Genomic DNA, 25,765 nt, shown 5'->3' with positions numbered 1-25,765 from the left:
GGCAAGAAATAGATAAGGAAATTGAAGCTTAGAAAGAAAGAGATAGAAAAAAAAAGATAGACTATAAAAGGTTAAGTTAGTTGCTTTGTTGTTTTAAAAATTCCATTAGTTCGTTGTGAAAATGATTGATGCTACTTATTTTTCTCAGAGAAGATGGGAGTGAGTTCCAGAGTCGGATGGCGGCGATGAAGAATTGTCGTTCAGATGTCAGGCAGTTGAATCTAGGGAGTATTAAATAGATCGCACGGTTTGATTCCGCGAAGCGAAGAATCTCGAAAAGATAATTTGGTTCGCGTGATTGAATTATATTATAAAGCATTTTAAGGGTTCGAAATTGAAGGAAATTTTCAAATGACATATCAAGAAGGCTCATACTCAAGTGCGAAACATGATCATATTTTCTAAGTCCGTAGATATAACGAATGGTGCTATTGAAAGCGACTTTTAGTTTTTGTTTACAAAACGAATCACAGTTTAGGAAAATTTCACAACCCTGAGTAAGTACGGGTATTATTAGGGTTTTTGCCAGCATAAATCGTGTATTTATTGGGGTGTATTGTTGGAAAGTCCAAAGAGTGCGGAGAACTCCATAAGTTTTCCCGACAATAGAGTAAATATGATTGTTCCATGTTAGCGTTCGGTTAAAGATCATTCCTAAATTCTTAGCTGTGCTTACGAATTCTAGCGCAATGTTGTTTAATGTAATTCGTGGGAAGTAGGTTAAATCCAAGGGTTTTTTCGAAATTACCAAACATTTGCATTTATTGGGATTGAGACTTAAGCCGTTGCTATTTGACCAACCAAAAATCAAACCAAGCTTCTCATTAATTGTGAATACGCAATTCTCAATTAGGCCGAGTGAACAGCTTTTGTATATTTGGATGTCATCGGCATAAAAGTGCCTAGATGATTGTGAAATGATGGACGCGATTTCATTTATATATAGGGAGAAGAGGAGTGGTGCCAGTATGGATCCTTGGGGAACACCTCGGGAAACAGGAAGGAAACTTGAATAATTACCAGCAAGATACACAGCTTGCATTCTACCACCTAAGTAGGATGCAATTAGTTTGATTGCATCAGAAGACAGATTGAAGGAGAACTGTAGTTTTCTTAGAAGAAGAGAATGATTGACCATGTCAAAGGCTTTCGAAAAGTCTAGAAGGACCAAAAAGGTAACATCGTTGTCGTCAAGACTTTTCCTGATATCCTCGACCACTTTCATAAGCGCAGTAGTGCAACTGTGTTTGGGTCGAAATCCCGACTGAATGTCAACTAACAGTTTATTCCTCATAATATACTCGTTTAATTGTTTTTGCATTACTCTTTCGCAAACTTTAGAAAGGAAGGGGAGAATAGAGATCGGTCTGAAATCATTACATACTGCATTTTTAGATTTCACTGAAAGAATGCATTCCAGAACATCAAGATCGCTTATACCAGAAAAACAGAATGATGAGCGTGAAGGGGAAACAGCTGGAAACTCATTATCAACCAATAGTGGGATAGAAAGAGGATTTAGGAATTTTTGATTTAATTCATCACTGTCAATAATAGGTTGAGATTGAGGTTTTTGTTTCCCAAGTCCAAGCTCACGTAAATTTTTCCAAAGCTTCTTACCATCGGTTTTAGTTTGGAGGTGACCTGCAAAATGATGTTTTTTTGCTGTTCTTATCTCTAAGACCACTCTATTACGCAATGCTTTATAGACTTCCTGAAATTCAATAACCCGGGTACGAACCCATCGCCTATATGCTTGGTCACGTTGATTAATAAGATCTTTAAGTTATGAATCAACTTTGACTGCGACAAAGGTTCGCGTAAATCATCTCCTAACCACTTATTCACTTTGGTGATAGAAATTGCTTCGGCATCGGTAACTGATGATCCGTCTTCCCGTGGCATCTTGCTCAAGATTTTATTTTTCTTCTCCAAGTACTCTTTATCTCTTTTCTCCTTCAACTCCCTTTCTTCACTCAACAATTGCAACTCTATCTGAATATTCCTCTCAAGGGCAGTTCTAGACCCTCTAGAACTGATCGAGAAATTTGACAATGATCGTGGCTGATTCGATAAGACAATGGGATTTTCCTTTAAGAAAACCTTAGTCGAATGTGTTGCAGGATATATTGCAGCATCAACAGTGTCAGTAAGGTGTGGTGCAGCAGTTGTATGGATACACGAAGCATATGAGGTACCATGTGTAACGTTAGTGCCATGGGTATCAGCACCAACACCCGTTGTTCGGGTCGCAGCAGCAGCAGCAGAAGAATGAAGTCTATTAAAATCTGGATACGAGTTGATGATACTGGAAGTGGAAGCGGCAGCGGCACTAAAATCTGGATACGAGTTGGCGATACCTGGAGTGGAAGTAGCACTGAAAATTGGATACGAGTGGGGTTCAGAAGTAGAAGTAGCTGTAGTAATAACAGGAGCAGTAGCAGTGATGTGTTGAGTAGCGGTGCCATCTCTAAGAAAGGCGGCATGTGTTGCGGGTGGCTTAGTAGATACGGGTGTATCCGAATGAGCAATTGTATTGAAGGTTCTCGTGGCATGTGATGGTGCACTGCATCTGATTGCTTTACCTATAAAATAAATGCCAGTGCAGTTCAATCTGATATTCTTTCCGGTCACAAACGTCCAACAAAACGAGAAGTTCTAAGGATTTTGATGACGATCTTCGACCCATTAGGTCTCGTAGCACATTTCCTCATGTACATTAAGGTACTTCTACAGGATGTATGGCGATCCAATATCGGATGGGACGAAGATATCAAAGATGCGGAGCTAGAAAAGTGGCTGAAATGGATTCGATACCTGCCTGAAATCGTGAAACTCAAAATTCCGAGATGCTATATCGTCAATAATCCTGATTCGAGTTCCGAAATTCAGTTGCACGTATTCGTGGATGCAAGCGAAAATGGTTTCGCCGCTGTTGCATACCTGAGAATCGCAAATGACGATAATATAAACTGTGTCCTGATTGGTGCCAAAACGAGAGTAGCTCCATTAAAAAGCTTATCGATCCCAAGGCTTGAGCTTCAGGCGGCAGTCCTCGGCGTAAGATTTGCGAAAGTCATTACAAAATCACACACGATCCGTATTTCCCAGTGTACTTTCTGGTCGGATTCAAAAAATGTTCTAAGCTGGATTCAATCTGATCACCGCAGATACAAACCTTTCGTTGCCTATCGTGTAAGCGAAATACTGGACTTCTCAGAAATATCCGATTGGAAATGGATTTCCACTAAGTTAAATGTTGCTGATGAAGGAACGAAGTGGCAGAAAGTTCCCGAGTTTAAGGCGTCCAATCGGTGGTTTACGGGTCCAGAATTTTTGAAAACTAGCCCGAATCTTTGGCCAAATGAAATACCCCCTGAGAAGGCCACAGTTGAGGAGTTAAAAACATGTTTTGTCAACCTACATACGCTGAATAAAGAAGAAAATTTTCGAATCAGTGATACCTCAAGTTGGAGACGGCTAATTAGGACTGCAGCATACTTTTTTCGCTTCATCCACAACACTAGCATTAAGAGACATCAAAGGAAGTCAGGTATTCTTCATCAGCAGAGAAAGGGATATCTCAGACAAGAAGAACTTCGATCTGCCGAAGCTGAGTTATTTCGTGAAGCCCAGACTAGTGAGTATTGGGATGAAATGGTGGACTTATCCTCCAAAAAATCCGTTGAAAAGAGCAGCATACTCTACAACCTGTGTCCATACCTAGACGCAGATAAGGTTATTCGAGCGAATAGCAGGATACCTTCCTCTGCTGATGTCAGCGAAGACGTTAAGAAACCCATAATTCTCCCAAGAAATCATCCCATCACCGCGCTAATCATCACCGATCTTCACGTCCGTTTCAACCATCGAAACCACGAAACCGTTATAAACGAACTGCGCCAAAAATTTCACATCGCTCATATGAGATCTGCATTAAGACTTGTAAGAAAAAACTGCCAAGATTGCAAAAATACCAGAGCCAAACCGCAACCTCCTATGATGGCTCAACTCCCACCAGCACGAATTGCTCCATTCTGTCGACCCTTCTCATTCGTCGGAGTCGACTACTTTGGTCCTATGAATGTGAGTATTCTTCGAAGAACCGAGAAACGATGGGGAGTATTGTTGACATGTCTGACAACCAGAGCAATTCATCTTGAGATCGCACACTCATTATCGGCAGATTCGTGCATTTTGGCTCTCAGAAATTTTATGGCAAGGCGTGGCGTTCCCATCGAGATCTTCAGCGACAACGGAACAAATTTCCATGGTGCTGAGCGAGAACTAAGAGAGGCGCTTAAAGAAGTCAACACTGAAAAACTAATGGAGACGTTCACGACAACCGATACCAAATGGACCTTCATTCCACCGGGGTCACCACATATGGGGGGCAGCTGGGAAAGGCTAGTGAGGTCAGTAAAAACCTCCCTCTACGACATAGTGCCAACTAGAAATCCTTCGGATGAGTTGTTACGGAGCATGCTTATAGAGGTAGAAAACATAGTAAATTCCCGTCCACTTACCTATATTCCCATCGACGACGAAAGCGAAGAAGCGTTAACTCCCAATCACTTTCTTTTGGGGTCTTCAAATGGCAGCAAACCACCCGCAGTATTCGACAGTGACACTAAATTACTTAAAAGAAACTGGCTTATATCGCAACAGTACGCAGAACGCTTCTGGCAACGCTGGGTAAGGGAGTATCTTCCGACAATTACCCGCCGAACCAAGTGGTTTACTTCAGTGAAGCCTATTGAAAAGGGTGATATTGTCCTGATTGTCGATCCAATGAGCCCAAGAAACTGCTGGCCCAAAGGTCGTGTAATCCAAACTGCGATTTCTAAAGACGGCCAAGTTCGAAGCGCCTTTGTGCAAACACAAAGTGGAGTTTATGAAAAGCCAGCAGTGAAATTAGCTGTTCTAGATATCAGAGCTGAGAAAGATGTTAGCCCACGGTCGGAACTACCAAGGGGGAGTGTTAACAACCCTGTGGCAAACGCAGTATGATCGGGTTGTTAGGTCATAAGGTATCACCTCCCTGGTGGCTAGCAGCTTTCGGATAAACAAATATGCCGGAAGTCTCCGCCATACAAATTGGCATCCATTTTTTTAAACTTTAATCATTGTAATTGTAATTAAGCACGCAAAGAGCTAACAACTTAACTATACTGCATAAATCTAATTGTATAAAAACAAAAAATCCTAAGATAAGAAACTAATGTAAGTATAATATAATATAAATATAGCTATATGTAATAAACATTAATAAAATTTATCTTAAAGGATTTTATAACTCCTTCACAAGACGATTGTGTTTCAGTTCATAAAAATAGTTTCTGTTGCCACCAAATCGTGCCAACAATTTATAAAATCATTGTTGGCACGATTTGGTGGCAACAGAAACTATTTTTATGAACTGAAACACAATCGTCTTGTGAAGGAGTTATAAAATCCTTTAAGATAAATTTTATTAATGTTTATTACATATAGCTATATTTATATTATATTATACTTACATTAGTTTCTTATCTTAGGATTTTTTGTTTTTATACAATTAGATTTATGCAGTATAGTTAAGTTGTTAGCTCTTTGCGTGCTTAATTACAATTACAATGATTAAAGTTTAAAAAAATGGATGCCAATTTGTATGGCGGAGACTTCCGGCATATTTGTTTATCCGAAAGCTGCTAGCCACCAGGGAGGTGATACCTTATGACCTAACAACCCGATCATACTGCGTTTGCCACAGGGTTGTTAACACTCCCCCTTGGTAGTTCCGACCGTGGGCTAACATCTTTCTCAGCTCTGATATCTAGAACAGCTAATTTCACTGCTGGCTTTTCATAAACTCCACTTTGTGTTTGCACAAAGGCGCTTCGAACTTGGCCGTCTTTAGAAATCGCAGTTTGGATTACACGACCTTTGGGCCAGCAGTTTCTTGGGCTCATTGGATCGACAATCAGGACAATATCACCCTTTTCAATAGGCTTCACTGAAGTAAACCACTTGGTTCGGCGGGTAATTGTCGGAAGATACTCCCTTACCCAGCGTTGCCAGAAGCGTTCTGCGTACTGTTGCGATATAAGCCAGTTTCTTTTAAGTAATTTAGTGTCACTGTCGAATACTGCGGGTGGTTTGCTGCCATTTGAAGACCCCAAAAGAAAGTGATTGGGAGTTAACGCTTCTTCGCTTTCGTCGTCGATGGGAATATAGGTAAGTGGACGGGAATTTACTATGTTTTCTACCTCTATAAGCATGCTCCGTAACAACTCATCCGAAGGATTTCTAGTTGGCACTATGTCGTAGAGGGAGGTTTTTACTGACCTCACTAGCCTTTCCCAGCTGCCCCCCATATGTGGTGACCCCGGTGGAATGAAGGTCCATTTGGTATCGGTTGTCGTGAACGTCTCCATTAGTTTTTCAGTGTTGACTTCTTTAAGCGCCTCTCTTAGTTCTCGCTCAGCACCATGGAAATTTGTTCCGTTGTCGCTGAAGATCTCGATGGGAACGCCACGCCTTGCCATAAAATTTCTGAGAGCCAAAATGCACGAATCTGCCGATAATGAGTGTGCGATCTCAAGATGAATTGCTCTGGTTGTCAGACATGTCAACAATACTCCCCATCGTTTCTCGGTTCTTCGAAGAATACTCACATTCATAGGACCAAAGTAGTCGACTCCGACGAATGAGAAGGGTCGACAGAATGGAGCAATTCGTGCTGGTGGGAGTTGAGCCATCATAGGAGGTTGCGGTTTGGCTCTGGTATTTTTGCAATCTTGGCAGTTTTTTCTTACAAGTCTTAATGCAGATCTCATATGAGCGATGTGAAATTTTTGGCGCAGTTCGTTTATAACGGTTTCGTGGTTTCGATGGTTGAAACGGACGTGAAGATCGGTGATGATTAGCGCGGTGATGGGATGATTTCTTGGGAGAATTATGGGTTTCTTAACGTCTTCGCTGACATCAGCAGAGGAAGGTATCCTGCTATTCGCTCGAATAACCTTATCTGCGTCTAGGTATGGACACAGGTTGTAGAGTATGCTGCTCTTTTCAACGGATTTTTTGGAGGATAAGTCCACCATTTCATCCCAATACTCACTAGTCTGGGCTTCACGAAATAACTCAGCTTCGGCAGATCGAAGTTCTTCTTGTCTGAGATATCCCTTTCTCTGCTGATGAAGAATACCTGACTTCCTTTGATGTCTCTTAATGCTAGTGTTGTGGATGAAGCGAAAAAAGTATGCTGCAGTCCTAATTAGCCGTCTCCAACTTGAGGTATCACTGATTCGAAAATTTTCTTCTTTATTCAGCGTATGTAGGTTGACAAAACATGTTTTTAACTCCTCAACTGTGGCCTTCTCAGGGGGTATTTCATTTGGCCAAAGATTCGGGCTAGTTTTCAAAAATTCTGGACCCGTAAACCACCGATTGGACGCCTTAAACTCGGGAACTTTCTGCCACTTCGTTCCTTCATCAGCAACATTTAACTTAGTGGAAATCCATTTCCAATCGGATATTTCTGAGAAGTCCAGTATTTCGCTTACACGATAGGCAACGAAAGGTTTGTATCTGCGGTGATCAGATTGAATCCAGCTTAGAACATTTTTTGAATCCGACCAGAAAGTACACTGGGAAATACGGATCGTGTGTGATTTTGTAATGACTTTCGCAAATCTTACGCCGAGGACTGCCGCCTGAAGCTCAAGCCTTGGGATCGATAAGCTTTTTAATGGAGCTACTCTCGTTTTGGCACCAATCAGGACACAGTTTATATTATCGTCATTTGCGATTCTCAGGTATGCAACAGCGGCGAAACCATTTTCGCTTGCATCCACGAATACGTGCAACTGAATTTCGGAACTCGAATCAGGATTATTGACGATATAGCATCTCGGAATTTTGAGTTTCACGATTTCAGGCAGGTATCGAATCCATTTCAGCCACTTTTCTAGCTCCGCATCTTTGATATCTTCGTCCCATCCGATATTGGATCGCCATACATCCTGTAGAAGTACCTTAATGTACATGAGGAAATGTGCTACGAGACCTAATGGGTCGAAGATCGTCATCAAAATCCTTAGAACTTCTCGTTTTGTTGGACGTTTGTGACCGGAAAGAATATCAGATTGAACTGCACTGGCATTTATTTTATAGGTAAAGCAATCAGATGCAGTGCACCACCACATGCCTAAAACCTTTTCAGTCCCCATTTCCACGTCAAGAGCAAGATCCACTTGGTCGGTTGGTTCAGATTTCATTGCTTTTACGACTTCAGGTGAATTAGAAATCCAGTTCCTAATGAAGAATCCTCCTTGTAGGTGTACGTAACAAATTTCTTTAGCCAATTGTATAGCCTTCTCTTCCGAGCTTGTACTATCCATCAGATCATCGACATATTGATTATTTTTGATCGATTGAACAGCTCTTGGAAACTTGGCGGAAAATTCATCGGCATTCTTTCTGATCACATACTGCGCGCTGGCGGAGGCAGATGTCGCTCCCATTATCATTACCTGCATTGCTAACACCTCAGGTTCAACTTCCTCGCTGGTACTCCATAAAAACCTTTGAAAGTGTTGGTCTTCCTTGCGAATCTGAATTTGGTGGTACATTTCCATGATGTCTGCGAAGATTGCAACTAGGTCTTCTCTGAATTTAAACAAAACAGCTATAAGTGATGCAAGTTGACCTGGACCCCTCAAAAGCATAGAGTTCAGCGATACACCTTGAACGGTCGCTGCTGCGTCCCATACTATCCTTAGCTTCCCAGGTTTGTTTGGATTGAAAACAGGAAATATAGGAAGATACCAACAGCGGTCACCTCTTTCAGTTACTTCTTCTTTTGTGAGCTTTCTAGCATACCCTTTTTTGATAAATTGTTTGATCTTCTCGTCTAGGGATTTAGCCAGCTGCGGCTCCCTCTTCATTCTCTTGTGAAGACAAGCTAGTCGCCTTTTTGCCATGGGAAGACTGTTTGGTATAGCGAAGTCATCGAATTTCCAGAGCAGCGATGTTTCGTAGCGCCCATTTTTTCGAATTGTATTGGTATCTAGCTGATCCAGCGCACGCTTGTCTTCTGTTGGCATCAATACCTTGTCTGCGTTTGATATCCCGAAGTTATCCATACAAATATAATCTTTAACTAGACGCTGCAATCCAGTATCATTGCATTCACAGATGTGAAAATTGTGGTGTTGGTATCTTAATTCAACGTCATGTAACTGTTGAGAGCAACTACCATGCACTAGCCATCCCAAACGAGTCTTAGTTGCGACCGGCTCTTCGGTTCTCCCTTCTCGACATTTTAGAGGAAGTCCCAATTTTGTATGCTTCAGGCCAATTAACAAACGTGGAGATTGATTATCATACGATTCGATGGGTAGTCCTTTTAGATGTTCATATTTATTCTGTAGGTCTTCGAAATTTAGAGATTGATAAGGCAGCGATAGGTTCTTCACAGTGTGAACATCAGACAATGCGTAAATCTTAGCATCATGTACTGTGCTTGAAATTCGGAGAGTGAGCAATTGTGACTGGTTTTCATATCTATTAGTGTTGCCAGTCCACTTTAGACACAACGGCTGTGGTTTACCCTTCATATTAAGTTGGGTTGCGAGTTCCTCGTCCATCAAGGTCAAGGACGAACCATCATCCAGGAAGGCGAAAGTCTTAATTTGAGATCCATTTCCATACAGGATCACTGGTACGATTCGAAATAGGGTGGATTCACAATTGTTACGATGAGCGTTGCAATGGCTTTTCATATGGACCGAAACGTTTCCTTTCACCTCTTGAATTTCTTTCTTGATCGATTTCTCCACGTTGTTCTGGTCATTGTGCAATAGCGGATGATGTTTGAAGGTGCAATTGTCTTTGCCGCAAACTGATGTTAAAGGGCAATTCCGTATATTGTGTTTCTTCAAACATCTTCTACAAAGTTGGTATTCTCTTACCGTTCCCCACTTTGAGGTTCGACTGAGCTGCTGAAATTGTTTACATACAGCCACTGAACTACAACTTCCTTGGCAAACGTAGCACTTATGTTTTGATTCGTTATTATTTGCATCAAACTGTGAGTGAGAATTAAGGAATCCGGATTTTGGTTTGATCTCTCGAAATCGACTGGTACCTTTGCTCTCTGCAGATGGCGTTTGAGTATGTGGAACTAGCACCCCGTTGGCGGCTTCAGCAAGTTGGTAAATCCATGCACTAAAATGGGAGAGAGTGCAATCCGGCAACATCATCTTATAGATACCCCAGTTCAGGAGGATAGTTGGCGGAAGTTTACCTTCAAGCTGAGTCAGGAGCGAGGGGTTGTTTAGATGAGCGTATAATCCTGTTGCTTGTATAGTGGCATATAAGTTTTGAACTTCCAAGGCGAAATTCAAAATTGTCTCTAACTTCCCATCTTTGGGTGGAGGTGTCGTATTAACCTTTTGAAGCAGTGTTTGGATAATAAGCTCCGGTCTTCCATAGAGTGTCTTCAGCCTCGACATGACTTGATGAAAGCAATTCGGTTGCAAAAGTAACCATCTGACTGCGGTTTTTGCCTTTCCCGTCAAGGCCTTATTAAGTCTCATCACGTTCTCTTCATCTGTAAAACCACAAAGTTCGGTACTCCTTTCAAAATTGGATATGAACAACGGCCATTGTTCAGGATCTCCATCGAAACTTGGTAGGTCTTTGGACATCAAATGACGCGCAGCTATTTGATTTTTACTTAAGCTCCGTGTTTGTGGTTCACTTACATTTGGTGGTAGAAAAGGTACTGTTGGAAGGGGCGTAAATAATGCTTGAGGCGGAAACTGGTGCTGTGGTGGTACGTATGATGCTCGAGGTGGTAACTGCTGCTGTGGTGGTACATATGGTGCTTGAGGTGGAAACTGCTGCTGTGGTGGTACGTATGGTGTTCGAGGTGGGAATTGCTGCTGTGGTGGTACGTATGGTGCTCGAGGTGGGAATTGGTATGTTGAATGTTTGTACATAACTGGAGCATGTTGAATTTCCGTTGACCTCTCATTGGACTTGCACAAGTTTCCGGGCCATAACCTAGTAAGATCACAATCATGACCATTGTATTTCAATTTAGGCTCAAATGGATGTTCTTGACTTGGATCTGAATCTTTATGAATCAACTTTGACTGCGACAAAGGTTCGCGTAAATCATCTCCTAACCACTTATTCACTTTGGTGATAGAAATTGCTTCGGCATCGGTAACTGATGATCCGTCTTCCCGTGGCATCTTGCTCAAGATTTTATTTTTCTTCTCCAAGTACTCTTTATCTCTTTTCTCCTTCAACTCCCTTTCTTCACTCAACAATTGCAACTCTATCTGAATATTCCTCTCAAGGGCAGTTCTAGACCCTCTAGAACTGATCGAGAAATTTGACAATGATCGTGGCTGATTCGATAAGACAATGGGATTTTCCTTTAAGAAAACCTTAGTCGAATGTGTTGCAGGATATATTGCAGCATCAACAGTGTCAGTAAGGTGTGGTGCAGCAGTTGTATGGATACACGAAGCATATGAGGTACCATGTGTAACGTTAGTGCCATGGGTATCAGCACCAACACCCGTTGTTCGGGTCGCAGCAGCAGCAGCAGAAGAATGAAGTCTATTAAAATCTGGATACGAGTTGATGATACTGGAAGTGGAAGCGGCAGCGGCACTAAAATCTGGATACGAGTTGGCGATACCTGGAGTGGAAGTAGCACTGAAAATTGGATACGAGTGGGGTTCAGAAGTAGAAGTAGCTGTAGTAATAACAGGAGCAGTAGCAGTGATGTGTTGAGTAGCGGTGCCATCTCTAAGAAAGGCGGCATGTGTTGCGGGTGGCTTAGTAGATACGGGTGTATCCGAATGAGCAATTGTATTGAAGGTTCTCGTGGCATGTGATGCAGCGTTCTTTCCAAAAAATCGTCTCGGAATAGCACCTCTACTAATCGTTCCGGCTGGATCGGCAACAACGTTGGATAGGTGGTGACTAAAGGTGGCAGCAGTTGACATGGAATTTGAAAATCCATCGGTGGTTGCACGTGTCGATGTTGACTGCACATCTCTTAATGTGATGTCACGTCTAGAATCTAAATACAAGCTGGATTCAATGTGACCTGCTTCAAAAATATTTTCATGATGAAGTGCTATCCTAGAGAATGTATTATTTACACAATTTTTCAATGTATATTTATTAATATTGTTTTCGATATATGACATGGCAGATGGGGCAGTATATGAGGCAATAGGGGGGGCAGTACAGGCGGTAGATACAGCACCATATGATTCGGTGTATGTTCCTGTACTTACGGCAGTATTCGGAGCAAAATTCTGCTCATCGTGTATTGATACGCCCAGGGTGTTATTAACACTACTTGGCACGATACTTGACGTAGTACGTAACGCCGTGTTCGGCATTGTGCATGACCAAGTGCATTGGGTTTCACTCGCAGTATATGGCAGCGAATTGGCAGAATCCAAACCAAAACTTGATGAGGGGTTCACCGCATTGTTGGAGGCGGTGGTAGCTGGCACAGTATATGGTGCATTATATGGCATAATCGCTTCAGCAGCATCTTGAGGGACTACTTCTCTAACAACACTAGATAAAGGGGAGCACTTACCTGACATTATTGCACAAGAGGTGCCGCAAACCCAGCTTTCTTGTTGAATAAAACTATCGACACCGGCGCAGCTGTAGTGATGCCAGGTTTGGCAGACATCGCACTGAACCATATCGTCAACAGAATCGGGTCCATCGCAGTCGACACAATTGTATTCCTCCGCCGATGGCAGTGATTTCTTTGTTTGGTGCGACCGCGAACGGGTAGCCTTTGGGGTCTTCTTTGGTGGCATCCTCACTTAGTGGACGGCAGATGATACTCCAAATCCAGATTAATCAAATTATAATGATTTTATAAATTGTTGGCACGATTTGGTGGCAACAGAAACTATTTTTATGAACTGAAACACAATCGTCTTGTGAAGGAGTTATAAAATCCTTTAAGATAAATTTTATTAATGTTTATTACATATAGCTATATTTATATTATATTATACTTACATTAGTTTCTTATCTTAGGATTTTTTGTTTTTATACAATTAGATTTATGCAGTATAGTTAAGTTGTTAGCTCTTTGCGTGCTTAATTACAATTACAATGATTAAAGTTTAAAAAAATGGATGCCAATTTGTATGGCGGAGACTTCCGGCATATTTGTTTATCCGAAAGCTGCTAGCCACCAGGGAGGTGATACCTTATGACCTAACAACCCGATCATACTGCGTTTGCCACAGGGTTGTTAACAGTTTGTGAACCACGGTTTTGAAACATTACGAGTTTTAATTTGTTTTAGTGGGACATGGGTGTTATACAAATATAAAATGTTTGTGTTTAAGAACTCAACTTGGTCGTTTGGTGACGACAATAAGTAAATATTTTCCCATGGTATGGAACGAATGTCAAGTTCGAGAGAGGTTTTATTAATATTTTTAAAATCTCGTTTAAAAGATAAACGGTTATTAGGTCTATAGATAGTTTCAAAATCAAATGTAAGGAATATGAGATCATGGTGTGAGAACGTTGGAGCATTAAGTTGGTTGTAGAATAATACCCCATCATAGCTGTTAACAAGAAAGATATCTAGCAGAGTACTCGAAGTTTGAGTAAAGTGAGTAGGTACTGTAGAGTTTACGAGATGCAGATCAAAGGTGCTCATTTGTTCGCAGAAGTTATCATCAGCTAGAATATTATTATTTAAGTCACCACAAACTATTATATTTGGTGATATGGTATTGATTTCATCAACTATATTATAAAAAGGCTCAAGGTCAACATACCTGTTAGGTCTGTAAACTACCCCCAGAAGAAGACTGCTCTCTACACCAAAAATGTTTATGAATAAGTATTCGTATGATGAACTCGCAGACGAGTGACAAACCTTTCTACAGGCTAACCCCTCCTTTATAAAAATCGCAACCCCACCACCTCGACTGCATCTATCAGACCGAAAGAGCATGTAACCATTTAATTTATAAGAGATATCTTCAATGTCAGGAGAAAACCACGTTTCAGAAATGCAAATTGCATCTATATTCGATTTTTCAAATAAAAAGCGAAATTCTTCGATTTTCGGAAACAAACTTTGAGCATTTATATGAACAATTTTTAGGCCCATAACTCTGTTGCAAAAAATATTGAGCATAATTTTTAATGAAACATCCCCACTGTCCTCTCTGAAACTTATATCATTTTCACTCAACTCTGTACTGGTAAACTCTCATGCGAGAAAAAAGTAACATGCGTTTAATATAACAAATAAACACAAAGCAACAACTTTTACATAAATCGAAGGTGATACAGAAATTAAAAAATAATAAAGAAAAAAGTAAAGAAAAGAAAAATGAGAGAAAGAGAAAAAAGAGAGATAAAGTTATAGAGAGTAAATATATAATAACAATTAACGATGTGCTGGTGCGCTTAACTTTTATCTTAGAGGTGAGCTTCTTCATCATGATAAGTCGTCGTCGCTTTGTCGGCAAGTGCTTTCATAATTGCATTGTTGTTTATGAGTAGGCTATCGGAATCTTCTCTCTCCTTAACAAAAATTGAACCAGAGCGTGTAAAAACGCTGAAGAGTAGCCCATTCTGTTTTAGTCGCATTGCTTGTTTAAAATATGAGCGGTTTCGGGGTGTCAAACTTGCTTGCAGGTAGATATTGTTTCTCTGGCTTGTGTCATCATCATCATTTTTTTTTGCTTGCACTTTAACACCAATGTCTTCCAATTTGAGTTGTCTTTGATTGTTTTTGTGGAAGTTAGCAATACATTTTAAAACCATGTTTCGTTCGTGTGGAGCGCCGAATTTGAGAACGATGGGGGAGTTGTGCAGAGGGTTTTTGTTTCTCATCTTGATTCTAAAAGCTGCGTTCAGAGGAGGAGGGGTGCATTCGATGGCATTGCATATGTTGTTGAATATAGATGTGATGTTTTCATTATGGAGTTCTGGGATGCCGAGGAGCACGGCGTCAGAGGAAACTTCTCTTCGTTCATAAACATCGCATCTCTTTTGTAAGTCTGTTACTTCATCATTAACGATAGTGAGAGATTCTGATTCAAGGCGTGATTCTAATCTTTTAACTCGGTCTTTAAGTGCATCCACCGATGTGTTTGCTTCGGTTATAAGAGCAAATAAGTTGTTTTCGATGGTTGTTAGTTGTTTGAGAAAATCGGTCCGAAGGTCTTGGAGGTCTTTTGTCAAGCGATTTAATAAATCATCAATTTTTCTCTGAACCAACTTGTCCATGTCTGAGTTGATGCTTTTAAGTCCGAATGTGGGTGTCGTTTGTTTGGTGGTGTTTGTTGGAGTGCGTACTGCCGATGCGGAAGAGGTTGAGGGAGTAATTGTTTTCTGTTTCCCCGCAGATCGTAATCCGTCACGGTTCATTATACCAACACAAAAAAAATGGGACTAAGAGTATTTTATTAGAATTTTTAAGAGTGTGGATTGCAATGACACGTTGTCAATCAGACCAAAGGAAAAAAAAAATATGAAAAAAAAGACTTGATTTTAATTTTTCTTTAAAAGAACTATTAAAACTTTAATTATCGCAATTAATTCGTTTTTTTTTTTATTTTTTAACTGGTCCAAAGTGTCACTTTTCACGCTTTGAGTCTTTTAATGTGATTATATAAATGCAAATAAAAATGTTTTGCCGGGCGAACTTTTTTTGACGTCTATTCGCGCTTAAACATAGATGAAGTCTGGTTATATCAAGAAAAGAATTAGATCTAACATACTTTCCTTCCATAATTTCAAACGAGAACCCATACGAATTCATAAATTCCAGTAAAAATCTAGGTGTAATCTTCAATAGAATATTGACCTGAGCGATTCCATCAGCAAAAATAAACTAAACATAGCCTTTAATAGTATGATTCGATACATCTTTGGGTAAAGAAGTTACGACCATGTTTCACACTTGCAAGAGATTGTACTTAATATGCCTTTAAATGACTTCATGAAGCTTCAAACATTTATACTGTTTTTTAAAATCTTGAAAATACGTCAACCAGCCTATCTCTTTGAAAACATCAGAATGTCAACATGCCACGTGTTTGTCCTCAGAAAGGTAATTTTCGATCGCTGCATGTCGCCTCTGTTATCTTACTGTGTGAGCTTTATAAATAAATAAATTGAAACTGAAAATTGAACTTAATATGCAAAGTCGGAGAAATGTCGTTTGTTAAATCGAAGAGTAATCGACACCACTGTCGTTTTTGTCAACATTACAGGCTAAACAGCGATATTTGCAACATTTTTCAAGTGAAAAATTTCAATGCGTTGTTGAAGCGTATGTCATTCCATTTTTCGTAATGGCTTATAGTTTTTACTTGTCAAATGTCATAAAGTGACAGCTAACCAAATATTGGAAATTCAAAAATAAACATCTTATTGAAAAACCTTTTATAAGAATCAAATGGTTCTTATGAAATTTTGAATAGACGAGGAACTACGTAACTCAAAAGTAGAATTCAAAACAAAGTAATCAGTTGAATCTGAGTTCCATCTACCCCCCAATTACACCAGGAATTCGTAATTTTTGCCAAAGAAAACGCGTTTGGACTTTCGTTTCTCTTCCTCATTCATTTCAAAATTTATCATCAGCAGGCACATGACTCTTTCGATTAAAGTCAAAACGTCGGCAAGTGTTTTTGACATGGTTTGCTGTGCAAGTCCAGCGTTCTTGATACCACCGATTTAGTTTTGGTAACCTCCTATTGCCAAAAATTTAAATGCTGCTGATAACGTAATGGTAATCGGAACAGCATTTTGTCTTCTGCGATTAGTCATGTTGGATGATATGGTGTTAAGTAAAAACATAAATCCGTCTTTAGAAAGACGATAATTCCAAAACTAAAACAAAAATAAACTTAAATATATTTTTCATTAAGAATTCGTTCAAATATTCTACCGTACATATGTATGTATGTGTACAAACCTTTTCTCACTCAGCTCCATTATGTTGGAATTATCTCTTATTCTATAATCGAATTAGATAGTAGAGCTAGGGCACCTGTTCTTGTTCGAAATATTGTTAACAATTGTTAACTCATGTCCTAAACGTTAAGATTGTTACAAATTGTAATCATATAACGTCATCACATCGTTCTTAAGGTCATTGTTGACGTATCAAAAATACGAGTCATAACATTCCACAACGCAGCTCGGAAGCTAAGTTGTAAGTGTTGAACTGTCAAACTGAAAGGTTTGTTAACAAACAAGTAATTCCTTTTTTTGTTTGCTTTTAAGAAAATAATGGTACACAATTTTGAACGCATCTTAACAATATTCTAAATTTAAAATTATAAAATAGCTTCTTTAACTTTTAGCAATTTGCTCAATCCTTGCATATCTATAGAATCATTTATCTTATAAGAAAATTGGATGGAATTTTCCAGTTGACAGTTGGAACTTCCAACCGATAAATCCGCTTAGGCCTGTTCGCTTTGTGTACTTTTAAGAACTGTGACTCTTTAGACATGTTTGGCTGCCTGTTTTTTAATACAGGTGAATAAGCAAACTTCTAGTTAGCAAAAGTTAAAACTTTAGAGTCTCTTAGTAAATTACTAAATATTTATAAAATTACTACTTGGTAAAATGTTAAGTCGTTGTTTTAAATTGTGCACACATGTATTTAAAAGCCATTCCAAACGGAACCGCATTATTTATTAAAATTTTTAAGTAAGTTGAGAACAGATTCAATTTTTCTTTAACAATTTATTTTGTTTGCATTTTTAATATTGGTGAATTGAACAACAGTTAACAAATTTTCGTAAAAGAATAGTTTATGTTTGCGTAGGCTGATAAGATGTCCCACTTTTAATAAAACGGAATCCGAATATTAGTTTTTTTTTTGCAAAACGATTTAAATGTTGAAATCGCTTATTAATTGTTAAATGTTTATAAAATGTATAATAATAAAGCCCTAATTAGTTTCTTAATTAGTGGGGGTCACAAATCAGAAAAGGTTACAGTGCCAAAAAACTTGACTGAGCTGTACCGTGTCCTTTACCATGTACATATGTATATGTTAAGTGTATTATATACACACATACCTAAAACAAAATTCCTTCTTTTACAAAATAATAAGCATTCTTTAAATTCAGTATTTGTATAGAAGCTCTTGAAAATCCCCATCGCCAGCGCAGCGCCCATCACGTAATCGTTTTTTATATCGACTTATAATATATATACATATGTGCCTCTTTTACAGTAAATACCTACTTCCTCCAGCTCCATACTATACAAGCATCATTATTAACCTATCTGCTTCTTCATTATTGTCTCCAGACTTCTTTCCTTTTTAAAATACAACCAAAAAAAGCACTTTAAGCCCATTTCTTCTTTTGTTGTTGTCGATGCCTTTTGCTTACTCTACTATCACTATCAATTAGTATATTTAGTACAACAACAATTTCATCTTCAACCCGGTTACGATTACGAGAGACGACAAATAGGGGCAGAAATCCGACCGACCGACCAAGTTCCGTACCTCTCTCCGAGTCTCCGAGTTTGCGAGAAAAAGTGAAAACAAATTCCAAAGCATAATGTCAATTTCTGTACCAGTGACTTCAGGACGAATGACATATAGAAAGGGTGACGTCTGCTTCTATCTATCTGTCTAAATCCATACAAGTCTATCTACACTTTGTAAAAGCTCTCACGCACACGTAAACGTAAGAGCTGTTGTGTGCTTTTGTGGAAAATACCGCAAATTTTACACTCAGAAGTCGAAGGTCGGGGGTCAAAGGTTGGAGCAGAGGAAACGGAACTAAAGCCACCCATCATCATCATTATTTACCAGAGCCATTGTGGTTATGATGACATTTGAGAGCTCTTCTAAATGAAGATGTCATTTCCACTTATTCCAAGTGTAAACAGAAACACCATCATGGAGATAGCAAAAATACAAAAAACAACCCCACCTGTCGGTCGGTCGTTTGGTCGTTTGGTCGGTCGGTCGCTGGCTGATGACCTTCCGCTTTTGAGGGAAAACTTTCATTTTTTTTTGCTTTGGTCAAATCGTATGTATCAGCGAGAGCGGGAGCGGTTCGGTTGTACGGTTCCATATGAACAGCACACATACTCGTATTGTGCTTGAGATTGAGCTTGAGCTTGGGCTTGTGCCTCTGCCAGATCCACAGCTTGCGCCTGGATTAATTGATTCCATCGTCGATTGTGACAGATTCATAATTGGATATTTTATCGCCTGTTTTGAAATTGCATGCTATCGCGATGCAATTTGTGTTGTGCCCGTTAAGTATTTAGGGTGGAACGTGGAAGTCTGTTGTTTACATTTTTTTACTCAACATTCCCGCGCCGCGCCGCTGCTACTACGCCACTCAGTTGACATTAAGCGGCGTAAATTGCATCCGAACCTAACTGAACCGAACATATGTGGTGATGGGAGAGTTGAAGCGAAGCGAAGCATCATCACTTTTTACTTTTTAGCATCGGGAAAGACCGCGGGGCTTGAGAGTGCATACATGATGAACGATATCCACATGTTGATGGTGAATGATGGTGTTTACATGTTGTAATTTAATTGACGGCAGAGGGCGATGGTGATGGTGATGGTGATGGTGATGGCGATGATGGTGAGTGCGAGGGCGGTGTATAAAATCGTAGTAAAATTATATTGTTGTGGGGTTTTGGTACAGAGCGCGGTTTGTTTTTTATGTGGACTTTTCAAACCGCGTTTAATAGCTTTTAAATTTTAAATGCTACAAAATTAATTTATTAGGATATAAAGTAGATTTAACTTGCAAAGCAAGAGTTATGGCAAATGATAGGCCGCACAAATTCTGTCTACAGCTGAATACGGGAATAGATGTTATTTGAATTACCCTTTATTATTGAAATGTAGGTACTCAAAGTAATTTTTTTGAAATATTTACCTTCCTATGGAAATGATTGACTTCTAGAATGGTATAAGGAAGGTTAAGTTAGCTCACTGATTCAATCAAGGCTTCCGAGTCAAGGACAAATTGTTCATAGAATTAGTCTGCAAAATTATTTTTTAAATGTTCTCTCTTTTAGATTCTTTCATTTTATCAATTTTTAAGTATTCTATGGAGAATTGATTTAAATTTTATAACAATTTTGCTTGATTTAAGTGCGTTTTTTTTATTTATTTATATATAGTACAGTGAGAAATTGCCAACAAAACGATCCGCAGTAGCCGAATTTTTGTATTTAAAAATTGGTAGAACTGAAAGAATATCTGTCAGAATAATAAAAGTTTTGTAAAAATCAAATTTTAAAATTAACTTAGCAAAAAAAAAAACTAAATAAAATTAATAAAAAGGACAATTTTCAAGAAGAAATAGTAAGAAAACTTCTAGAAATGCATTTAACAATTGCAGCTTTTACATAAAATTAAAACTTCAAGGATGGGGTTTGTTTGTTGACTACTACATTAACATGTGGTATTGAAGCGAGCTTGAAGCTCGTCTCAATTCTTTATATAACTCAATCGAATTGAAATGAGCTTGATTTACTCCATTCCGTTCGCGGATTGGAGTCAACTACTCAACGAACACTGCCATCAAGATACCAATTCAATATCAATCGTACCAACATTTGAGAACGAAATCACATAAGGTCCATTCGAGACTCGTAAAAATATCAAAAACAAATCCGTAGTAAGATTCTACTCTAACTTTTATCGCTAGTATTCATACTATGGATATTGTTTTTGTTATTCGTGCAAAATCCCATACTATGGATAGTTTTTCCAGTAACACGAGTATTACATCCATTTTTGAATAGCATTACAAAGTTCTATTAGAGATTATCTAGAAATGATGGAATGTACCCTGAGTTCAAAGGCTGAGGTATGCTCCTTGGATCCAGGATTTAAAAAAAGGTCATTTCTTTATTATGACGCTGATTTCAAATTTAATATCACAAAATAATCTTTACGTACATTTGTATATTATCGGCATCGATAGTCTGCTATATAGCTTGTCAAAGCGCTGGTCTTCAGGTTCATGCTTCCTTCGTACGGCTTTTTCGTGTGCTGGCTCTACCCTTCTGGGTCGGTAGCCTAGATTGGCTGGTTTTGGTTGGCAATGTCAATCAGCTGCATTTAACCGGCTTATCAACGGCTTTCAAACGGCTTACTCCAGTCGTTGATCGTCGTGTTTGAAGATCACCTGCATAATCAGAAATTAAAGTTAAAAACTTATCATACTTTTAACGCTATTCCAGTCACTATGGGTAGGGCTTTACATCTTCCAGATATATCAAGCTCCCAACAACAGCTCGGTATGTTATGATTCCTTCAGTTTTTCAAGCTTTAAATTTTCTTCTTCTCGTCTTTTTGGGGTCATCACTGGATTTTATTCAGCATCGTATGAAGCTTTTTTAAGTCTGTAGGAACTTAATTTTTATAACCATATTCATCCAGTTGATTTAATTTATCGAACAATTTTTGTAATACTTGTGATTAGTGGAAAACTATATTTCCATTAATCACCATACTCATTCAGTTCCATCTTAAAATCCCTCAGGCTGCTCCGAGTAGAAAAAGCTGTTTTTACATCAAATTGTTGAATATTCACAATTTTAGTTGAAGTAATAGCATGTGAACCTTATAGTAATGGGTTACAGGACTAAATGTTTCGTTATCGTAATCAATACCTTTTGCAACAAGTCTTGCTTTGGATGTATTCTTCACACAAAAACCCCATCGACTTTTTACTAACTTTTGATTTTCTTGTTGTTTTGGAAGCTCAAATTCTTTCTTCACTGCAAGAAATGATAATTCTTCTTTCATCGCTGGAGAGCCTCTTTGTTCTTGACAAGACTCACCTTCTTGCGCTATCATGATATATTCTACCCTTGTCATGGTATATTCTAACCGGGCTTCTTTCTTTCTCTTGTGCTGGTAGATATAATCGAGGCATTCCCGCCAATTTTTCGTAATCGCCAAAATAAATTTGTTCGTAAACGACAAATCAAAAGCTTACTGCTAGTCCTTGAAACAACTTGTATCCATAGTTAATATTGGAAATTATTAATTATACTTGAGTTTAGACATGAAAATATATCCTTCAAGGATCTATGTGTTCCTGTAAAATGAAGGATCTATGTGAAAATGAAAATGTCGCTTACGATAAAATGGCGGAAAGGGCTCGTTATGTCTTCAGTGACTGTTTCGTTCTGATTGCCAAACTCAACATCTTTTTCAGAACCAGAAATTTTTTTATTTCTAACTAAATTTTCCTCATCAGCTTCAAAAACAATAACGGTAGCAGTAATTCTATCAGTGCCAGCTTTACTTACACTTTATTTGTGACCAAAATTTCCACATTTTCTTTCGAAAATTCATCTTTTTTATGACTTCTTCTTAGAATATACTCTAAGGTATTGCAGGTATTGTTTTGGAAACTATCGACTTGATGGCCAAGTTTTTTGTTCACGTAAACAACTATTATTCCGTAAATTGCCTTTTTACCAAACTCCTTTCGAGATTTCTTCGTTATATGAAAATATCATCCAGTGCCAAAAATACTTAAATGTAAAAGGTTTCCAACTTGTTTTCGATACCATAATTCAAATTAATTTGTTTTTAGAGTTGTCTTGCAATTTTTGAAATTGTTTTTTACAATAGAAGTTGTGCTATTAATTTCATTATGTTTTGTTTGTCTTGTCTGGATAACTTTTCAATTATTAAATTAAAGGTTTGTTTTTCTGCTGTAATCATATTCCCCAGTCTTAAAATTATCGAATTCGCTGCCAAGAGTTCAAATGATTCAGCCATTTAAAAATCGATACAAAACAATTTCACGATGTGTGCACTCGAAAGTCATCTCATTCTTCTTTTCTTGCTAAAAAGAACTTTAATATTAAGATATTCTGTTGTTGTATGCTCCTTCTTTTCAGGCGAGCATATAATTTATCACAAATGTCCTTGGAATTTTCGCATGTTAACACAAGTTCAGCGATTTATGAACTTAGAGGTGAATCGATAAGGAAAGCGCAGCGGTTTTTGTATCATTTTTAAACCAATTTGTATGCACTCTTATTTCTTCGGCTGTAGGCTCCTGAAACAACTTTCTTCAGATCGTACTAGCGGAAAAGTATACCCATTTTCCATTTCCATTTTGACCAATTACTAGAATTAGAATCCTCAAGCTTGTCCACAAGTACTAGTTGATTTATATCTTAAACTTCAAAAAGACATACATGAGCGTTTAGCAGAGTTGGATTTTGCTTATTCCAAATATCAAAGAGCTTTAGACCTGGATTCTGGCTAAGTTATTAGTAATAGGCCTTTGTCCGATGAGATTTGTAAATTGTGAAGACTTGTATGTGTACAATTCAAGGGTACACAAAAGTTAAGTATTCACGATTGGAATATCTGCCAATATGTAAACCATATAAATACACAATTTTATATGTCAAAAGTGCCCGATTGTCATTCACAGGATTTTTAAAGAATTTAAAAAATAAGAAAATGAAAAAAAACGTCTGGCAAAATTACGAAAAAGAAGTCATACACAAAAAGTCGACAAGAATTTGACGCACTTTGAACAAACTTTACAAGAAAGTCGCTCTTGCCTGCTTTGTTACTGTTACACTTTTGTTTATATGTCATGTTTTTTCAGTACCTGTTGTTTTTAGTACTAAAATAAATTTTGATTTTTTCTGTCATCTGTCGGGAAAGTTGTATTAAAAATGAGTCTACCAATTTTTTTTTGTTTTGTTAATAAAAAATTGCCTGTTTTTCTTGCAATCAATCGTGAAATCTGTACTGCTTGAGATCGGTTTAAGTCTTTCTTATAGGTTACAGGTGATATTCTTGTCTTATGTGTTCTCAGAAATGATTTTGATTGATTCCTCTAGAATAAGCTTCAAAGAATAAGTCCATATGAAGTTTGCAAATATTGGTATTTTGTATTCTAGAGGAATTATAGTTGCTTGGCGTGCACCAGCTTCTGCTTTTTCATCCCCTGGAATTCCTATAAATAATGGTGACCTTTTTAAATGAAAATGTGGACATTCTGAGCAGAGATGGACTCTTAGAGCTTGAATGATTGGCACCTGGTTGACAGTTGAATTTAGGGCATATTTGAACGCTTCCACTAAGGCCATTACTTCACCAGTATACGAATTTTGATCAGGGGTGATAAGTCGTTGGAGTAAAACTTTGTTGTTGGTACTGTCAAGCCTATAAACGCAGTATCCGGTTGCCCCATCTTTACAGGATGCGTCCGTTTAAGAACGTAACCAAAATTGCCAGTTTCTATGATTTCATCAAACTTTTGTCTAATAACTTAATTTGGTGTGCTTTCTTTTGAAGATTCTCTTAAAGAAATATTTATAAGATATCTGGGAAACAGCCAAGGAGGAGTTTGGTTATCTTAATTGTGAATTTCAGGTATGTTTATTTTCGAAGCTTTGATGTTCCTAATTGACTTAAAACCAACCTGATTTGCAAATATCATGAAGAGCATGCTTTGTATTTACAATACTTTTAGAAAAAAGATTATTTTGGCTATAACTTTCATATTTGTAAAGCCTGAGATATTAGCCTTGGCAAGTAAAGCTTCAATGGGAGTTGAAGGTAATGCTCCAAAAGCAGTTCTAAGCACAGCATTTATTTTTACTTGCACCTTCTGGTCGTTTTGCTTAGTCCAATGAGAGTATACAGTAAAGCCGTGTTGGATAGCTCCTTTTAAATGCGTTTTTGCTATATCGATTGCAGTGTTCATGTGACGTCCCTTGTACTTACTTCAAATTATTTTAAGCAAGTTGATGCACGATGATTGCTCTAGTTGACATAAAAGAAGAAGTAGTTGCTTGTTGATTCCCCAGTTTTTTAATTGATTGATCTCTCCATAAGCAGTAACCCTTTCAAATGCTTTCCCCAAATCCATTTACAAAAGAACAGAATGGTGACGTACACCTAACTCTGCGTTCACTGCATGGTCTGGAATATGTTGACCGTGTTTAGATGTTTTTCTTGAGTCCATTCAAGCCTGTCCCCTATTAATTTCTCGAATAATTTGGACAGTACTGAAAGAAGTGATATTAGACGGTAGCTGTCTAAGGAGTTCTGGTTGCCATTAGGCTTAGGAATCGGAATTAAATGAGCTTGCTTCCATTTATCCGGATAAACACCTTCTTTCAAAATATTATTATATAACCTTAATAGCCTGAGTATTTCTTCCACGGATAGATATTAAAGCATTTTGAAAGAATTTTGTTAGCGCCGGGAGTTGTACCTTTGGTTCCGCTTAGTGATTCCATACATAGTTAGTTGTGGCCGGGTTTATTATTGTGTCAATCTCATAGTTAAGTACGTCTTGAACATTGTTTTTTAGTCTTAGAACATTATGCGGAAAATTATTATCGGCACTATATCCAGCCCATTTGTTAGGCTATTTAACATGGACCTTAGTCCATAGTCCTTTTTTAGTTTAAATAATAAAGCAAGTTTATTAGTCAGTTCGGTAGTCAAAAAAAAAATCAAAGAATCAGTGATCTCGATGGTTTCACCAACTGAAATAATAAAAAGAAATTACTCAACAGTAATTCTTAAGAAATTGTTAACTTTGTTTAAATTTTTTAACTCTTAATATTTTTTTTTTTTATTTGTATGTACGCATTTTAAAATTCTTATGACTTAAAAACATTTTCATCAAAACCAAATTTAAATATATGTACATACATTATTTTTCACTTAAAGATTCGA

General features: G+C 38.1%; 3 protein-coding genes across 4 annotated transcripts in view; 2 read left to right on the top strand and 1 right to left on the bottom strand.

Annotated features, from left to right (window-relative positions):
- The window catches only part of LOC129954221 (arylalkylamine N-acetyltransferase 1), a 76,970-nt gene that overhangs the window by 48,061 nt on the left and 3,144 nt on the right, over nt 1-25,765 (top strand). The window lies entirely within an intron of this gene.
- Nucleotides 2,713-5,010, top strand: LOC129948826 (uncharacterized). The gene has a single exon (XM_056059906.1). It carries the CDS (start codon nt 2,713-2,715, stop codon nt 5,008-5,010), a length of 2,298 nt encoding a protein of 765 aa, XP_055915881.1.
- On the bottom strand, nt 5,733-13,265 carry LOC129948820 (uncharacterized). Its single transcript, XM_056059891.1, has 2 exons — nt 13,063-13,265; nt 5,733-12,999 (listed from the first exon to the last, which is right to left on the bottom strand). The coding sequence occupies exon 2, from the start codon at nt 12,852-12,854 to the stop codon at nt 5,733-5,735; it is 7,122 nt and encodes a 2,373-aa protein (XP_055915866.1). The 5' UTR covers nt 12,855-12,999; nt 13,063-13,265.

The sequence above is a fragment of the Eupeodes corollae genome, chromosome 1 (genome assembly GCF_945859685.1).
Source record: "Eupeodes corollae chromosome 1, idEupCoro1.1, whole genome shotgun sequence".
In the NCBI taxonomy this organism is placed as follows: Eukaryota; Metazoa; Arthropoda; class Insecta; order Diptera; family Syrphidae; genus Eupeodes; species Eupeodes corollae.
This window is presented reverse-complemented; position numbering and strand designations above follow the sequence as displayed.

Coding starts and splice junctions, on each gene's coding strand:
- LOC129948826 (XM_056059906.1), top strand. CDS start 2,713: ATGTACATTAAGGTACTTCTACAGGATGTATGGCGATCCAATATCGGA.
- LOC129948820 (XM_056059891.1), bottom strand. CDS start 12,854: ATGCCACCAAAGAAGACCCCAAAGGCTACCCGTTCGCGGTCGCACCAA.